Source organism: Anneissia japonica, unplaced genomic scaffold (assembly GCF_011630105.1).
Source record: "Anneissia japonica isolate Jap-2015-1 unplaced genomic scaffold, ASM1163010v1 scaffold5330_len1712360_cov203, whole genome shotgun sequence".
In the NCBI taxonomy this organism is placed as follows: domain Eukaryota; kingdom Metazoa; phylum Echinodermata; class Crinoidea; order Comatulida; family Comatulidae; genus Anneissia; species Anneissia japonica.
Window position 1 is genome coordinate 1,181,484 of NW_022711894.1, and position 6,850 is coordinate 1,188,333.

The following is a 6,850-nucleotide window of genomic DNA, read 5'->3' on the forward strand; positions in this document are numbered from 1 at the left end:
TACTGGTCTCCCAAATGGTCCAGTTATTTTTAACAATTTTAGGAATAGAAACTTTATTAAAATTAACATAATCAAAATACAAAATCATTAGAATTAAAAAACAAAAACAACAGCAAAAGGCATAAAACATGAAAGAAAACAGAAAAGAATTTAAATATGTGATAAAATTTAAAATTAAGAAATAGCACTTTTGAAAGTATCCAAACTCATATTGGTTGCATTTTTCCTTATGTCAATTGGTAGGTTATTCCATTCTTTGTCAGATCTATACTGAAAGGTTCTTTTACCATGATTGTTATTCCAGTTTGGTACAATTAAAGTGTTGCTAATTTGGCTATGGGTGCATTTAGAGTGAATATTTTCATTAAAGACAAGCATAGACGAAAGATATGATGGTGCATACCCTTGTAGACACTTACCCTTGTAGACAATAATTATGAGTAACTGATTTCTCCATCTTTCATTGAGTTTACTCCATTTCAGTGTGTTCATTATTTCATTTATAGGAGTCATTATATTAACAGAAAGTACAACTCTACCTAGTCTATTTAGTAAAATTTGCAGAGTATTTAAATATTATATAATTGCAATTCGACCAAACGCAACTACAGTAATAAAAAACTGGCATCACAAGGGAATTTGCAATGATAGTAAGTGTTTGGTAAGGTAAGTAGTATTTGATGCGACGTATGACACCAATTCATTTTGATACTTTTGATGCAATATGACTTATATGATCCTTCCATGTCAATTGAGGATAAAAAAATTACACCCAAATATTTAAATGATTCCACTCTTTCTATGCAATCCCCATTATGGACAAGGGAAATATCTTTAAAATGATAAAGAATTATTATTCATGCTTATGAATCATATATGATTTATCATTTGTACTTTAATTTCATTTATAACTAATTCTACAGTATATAATACATGTAATATTAAGTAACAAGTCTTTGGTAAATGAAACATAAAAAGAAAAAATAAATTTATAAAAGATTGAAATAAATTGTCCATAATTGCTCTAAATTCTTAGTTCTGGATTTGAACCAGTAGCAGTAACCATAAGAATACCATATTTAACGCTCTGCTGTAGTGCGAATATTGATATTTGATTTGAGGCCCCGAAGTCAAAGCTTAATTCAGCAGACTAATCATAGATAGAATTTGAGGAAGAGGGTGCGGTTGGTTTTCCATGGCGATGTCTATTTTTAAAGAGTAATGTCTTCTACTGTTTATGAATTAAACATAAATGAATGAAACTGCAGTTTATGAATTAAACATAATGAAATTGATTCAGTTTTAGTCATCTTTGTTTCATATTTACTTTACTGTTAAATACTATTTACTAACAAAAATGTATTATTGTTGTAATCACCCTCGGATATCTGGTTTAATAATTTATACAGAGTCGATTTCAGTCAGTCACAGTCTGTGAAACATTTTGTTAGTCTGGGTGCGATGGCGATTAGGCGTGCAAAATTTGGTGCATAATTGTGTTCAGTGAATTTTGGCTCTACAAGTGGTCCAGATTAATATTCCGCTGGGTAACATTTTATTACCCTTAGGGAATTTGAGATTTCCAAGCTGACCGCGAAAATGGCCGCAAAATTTGAATATTACCCATAACGCCATTAATATTTTACATAGAACAATATTTTTTTTGGTCTATAGTATGGTTTAAGAAGTCAAAACACATTGCCACCAATAAATGTCAGTTTCAGCCTCTTGTAGAGCCAAAATCTAAATTTTGCATGCCTAACCGAAAAATTGCCATTTGCCACCCGGACTATGTAGTAAATAATTAATACTTTTTAACAATCTAATTTTTCCATGAAGAAGTATGGAATCAAATATTTAATAAATAGAGATTAATATAGTATTAGAATATTTGTAAGATTTTTTCAAATATTAACATTTATAAAATCATTTATGAAAGTAAAGTTTTATAGTTACTGTAATTTTAGTGGTAATGATAATTTCTGAATTAATATCTCATCATTTCTTATTTATTGTTTTGATACCAGACTCATAAATTTGAAAATGGGAAATTGCATTCAGATCACATTATCTAAAGTGTGTGTTTGTAAATTTGTTTTCCTTTCACTAACAAAGAATGAAAATTTGATATATTTTAGATATCTTAAGAAAACTATAAAAAATTCAGGGGAATTGAGAAATCAGTTGGGCGGATTAAAAGATTTATTTTCAACGTAATATCTTGTATCATCTTTCCTGCTTCTGCATTTGGATATGAAAATACAATATACTCTGCTTCGATTTATTAATACTACTACATTGATTTGATTTTATATCCTAATGTAATTTATCATTCCTCTTTCAGATATTTTGTGAAAATTTAGCAATGAATGCTAAAGTAGTGGTCAAGTCTGGGAGTGGCGTGACAGTACCAGAGTGGTTGATTTCGTTGGGTCTACCAATGTATACTAGACCTTTCATGGACCATGGCTGGGATGAACTGCACATTGTTATCAATATGGACGTGGATGATTTGAAGACGTGTGGTGTGAATGATCCTAGGCATATACGAAGACTCAAATCAGCGTTAGAACAGATGCGAGTTCAAGATTCTAGGAACTTTTGACTTTTTCAAAGTGGTGCTTGCTGAAACTGCACCGCCAAAATTTTATTTTTCTGTTCGTGATGGATGAATTAGCGGAAGATAGTAACAATAATACACATTGAAAGAATTTACACAAAGGTGGAATGCTGAATATTCCAAGCCTTTTGAATGTTTTGATTAGCGGTAAATTATTCACTCTGATTTCACTCAAACATATCCATACTGTCGGATTTCATCATTCAGAAAAGGTGCCTTGCCGTCAGCAATGGATTACTGATGTGGCTTGGCGGTTTAATCATTATTTATTTATATATATTTGCTTTGAATCACATTGTCTCACAAGTTTAGCTTATTATAGTAATCTCATGGAGTCAATTATCCTATAGTATTTTCATTGAAAACCCCCAAATACAATTGACTTAGAAAATCTGGTGCAACTTTTGTTTGATATATTTTAAAGAATGAATTTAAGTCTATTGCAGGATAATAGCTTTTTTATGATTATTATTATTTTGGGGTTTGTTTATTATATGTTTATTTTGTATTATAATATATTTATACAATATTTTAGATCATATTATTCATTTCAATGTAAAAAATAAAAATTACAAAACCAAACATTCCATTTAAATTTTTAATTATATTATTTCCAATTTCTAAACAAGTTGAATTGATGTCAACTTGGTTATCTTTTTATTAATTAAACAGTGTGTACCTACTCATGTCATATATTTCCATTTTTATCAAATGAGTTTCTAGTTTTCACCGACAAACTCTCAGAAATCAAGAGGGCAAGTTATACCGCGAATGATAAGATACAATTTCTCAAATAATAAAATCACAATATATACAGTATCCGATTTCAAAAAATGTATTTAATAGGATTAATATAGCGCACATATCCATTTCAGAAAGTACTGCTAAAGGCGCTTTTTTTCCCCTGGTCATTGGATACAGAATCAATTATACACAATGCGCAACCTCATCCGCTCCCTGGGGAGTATTCCTAGTTTATGCATGTAATTCTGCACTACCAATTTCATTTTAAATCATTCACCTCCTCTACCCTCTACCTTATACTCTTGAGTGAAGAGAGGCAGATATAGATAAAGTGTCTTGCCCAAGAACATAAGCAGTATGTCCAGCGTCTCAAGACAACGACCTCATGATTGAAAATCCAATGCCTTCACCACTGCGAAACACAAAGATTTTTAATGGTCAGAGTTAAAAATGTTGGATCTGAAATTGATGAAGTTGAGTAATAAATTACTTTCAAGAGATGTGGAATACACATTTCTATCAGATATTTATAAAACAAGAATGAACTATCAAAAATAATCTATTCAACCATTTTTTGATAGACACACATTTGATAGTGTGTGCCCAACTAAATTAATGTAAATGTGGTGGATTTCATTAATCCAATTGTAATGTGTTTTGTGTGCTATGTTTCCATTTAATCAAATACTTGATATTGGCTTCCATATATGGCTCTGTTTTAAGTGTTATTTTCATAATTTTGCTATATTGAATTTTAATTTCATTTTCCTAATTTAGCGTGTTCACATCTTGAGTATAATCCTTTTTGATGAATATTCTTTGCATGATTGCTTTTATGTAATGTTTTTCATTGTAATGCAATTTATTTTGAAATATATAATAACATTTATTGTCAAATATCATATTTACAATAATACAATAATTCCACAAATGAAAATATGTCATTCCTTTGGATGAAAGGATGCCTTACAACAAATAGATCTCATGCATATCGTGTTGTTTGCCAATTCGAATTAACTTAATCGAATAGATTTGAATCTGAAAACAAATTCCTAGTTTAGGTTTCAGAACTGTTCTCTTGTACTTTTTTGAAATGTGAGCGATGTTGAAGCTTTACTGCCACCTGTTGTATTTTGTAGTTTTTAGTTCATCTTAATGGCATCCAACTACTGAGTGCTGTCATTTGATGACGTTAATGAAAGAAAAAATCAATAATAATTGAGAAAGCAAGAATGTTTATTAATGAGAATAAGTATAGATTAAAACATATAACGTAATATAAACAACATGTTTCAGAGTAAAGTAAAATTTTAATTGCCAGTCCCTGCAAAATTTCACTAAACAATAATATAATTTTGATATATGTTAGAAAGATATAATACATATGTATAATACAAAATTTCTACTTTGACAGAATTTAATTATTCCTAAACATGATAATGTACTTAGCATAATATTATTTCCCGGAAATAATATTATGCTAAGTACATTATCATGTTTAGGAATAATTTAATTATTCCTAAACATGATATTGTACTTAGCATAATATTATTTCCTGGAAGCATCTAACAATACAAACAAAACATTTTCAACGTTAAATGAAAACAGAATAAACAACAAATATATTATTTTAATTTAGTGTGTTCTGAAGAGGAACATATTACATGAAATTCAACAAACTTTAATGCTTGAAATACTGTAGTTAAGCTGAAGCGTTGAAATTTAATGTTTTTCTGGGTAAATACAAATTATTTGTATGCTATATTCATTGTCAAATTAGAGAAATAATAATGTAATAGTTTGGCTGCACAGTATTTCGCCATTGTAATTCTTTTATCTCAAAGTAATTCTTCTGCAGAATACATGGCTTTTACGGGCTTGAACTTCATTTTATGTTGCACTCGGTTTGATCTATTTTTGTCATCTTTGAATTTACTGGATTTGATACATGTCATTAATTTGGGAATATTGAAAAAATCGGCAAACACTGAGGCAATGCAAAACCTTCGCTATTATAGACAATGAATAAATTATTCGGGCCTCATACAAAATCAATTAGGGTGTTACCGTTATATTAGATATTATTTTTTGCTGTAGGATCAAGTGTTACGTCAATGTCTCACAGCATTGAGGTATTCTTGCCTGTATTTACACAAACCTGTATTTGGAATTAAGCGACAGAAAGATGCTATTAAGATTCTGTTCACATCACGTTAAATGTTAGAAATCATGGTATTGTGGCGTAGTTACAATCTTGGTGAAACCCAATATGCATTGTGTAAATAAAGAAACCAATACTATGTTTCTTAATAGCATTTTTTGACTTTCCAATTTTGTTTGCATTTTATCATTTACAATGGTTTGCAGATTTCATAAGCAGAAATATATTACATTCTTTATTCATGCCTGCAGTATAAATATTTTTTGCCATACAAACTTTCATCATTAAAAATGAGTTCTTTCGTTATCTACTTATTAATTCAAAAATTGTTAAAACTGTTTTGCTGTAATAATATTATTATTAAATTTGTCCTTAATTTTATTAATATAATTAGACATTTTACAACAGGTACCGGTATACTCTTTTAACATTTACTCTATATTTATGATTATTTTGGTTATGAATGGTTCCATATTCAATATTCAATGTATTTGAATTTATGTCAAATTTACTTATTGTACTTTTCAATGATTCATCTTTTCTATTTAATTCTTTTTACCCACCAAATTCAACTACTTAAGCCTGTTAAATTCTCCATCTTAACATAGATTTATTATGTACCTTGCAATATGCACCTTGTTTATGAAAATTAAGAAGCCTTCATTTCAAAATGTATGCACTGATCGTTACATCCCGAGGATTATTTCCTGCCTTTATTCATATTACCACTTGGTTTGCATAGTTTGGTGTGTGTGATTTTCTTTTTTAAATTCAAGAATTTTTGAGGCAATCATTTCTGCATATGATCTCAATATATCTGTTTTAGCTTTACTTGATACGATAAGATGTGTATAAGAGACAGCTGTTGTCTTATACACATCTAGATGTGTATAAGAGACAGCAAATTTACATATAAATGGTTATTGTGGGTTAAAAAAGACAATCAGTAAACACTTCTACCTATTTTGTCTTTATAACAGATTTGGTTTTTTCTTTGTTATATATTGTTAGGTGTTTTTTTTTTTTTTTAACTCAGATTAATGGTATACTTTTCTCATTTCCAGCTTACATAAATTAAAGTATATATTTTGTAATTCCATAAAATAGAATATACAGGATTTTAATTATTTTAGTAGGTGTCATGTCAGTGGTTGACATGAACATTTTATATACGGTGTTTTTAAACGCTGCAATTCTAATTGGTCAAGATGAATTTCCTGGGACATCATTAATACACGGAACACTACCATAGTCCACATGGACATTAGAATGACGCATTAAATTTACATACAATCACAATATCAGTCTGTTATCGTCTTTGATTT

General features: G+C 29.2%; 1 protein-coding gene across 1 annotated transcript in view; it reads left to right on the forward strand.

The window, feature by feature from the left end:
* Nucleotides 1–5,676, forward strand: part of LOC117107631 (SAM and SH3 domain-containing protein 1-like) — a 77,529-nt gene extending 71,853 nt beyond the window's left edge. The window contains exon 19 of the mRNA XM_033249339.1: nucleotides 2,345–5,676. Coding sequence (XP_033105230.1) covers nucleotides 2,345–2,605 — 261 coding nt within the window. The 3' untranslated portion in view covers nucleotides 2,606–5,676. The remainder of the gene's footprint in view (nucleotides 1–2,344) is intronic.
* Nucleotides 5,677–6,850: the final 1,174 nt, after the last annotated feature.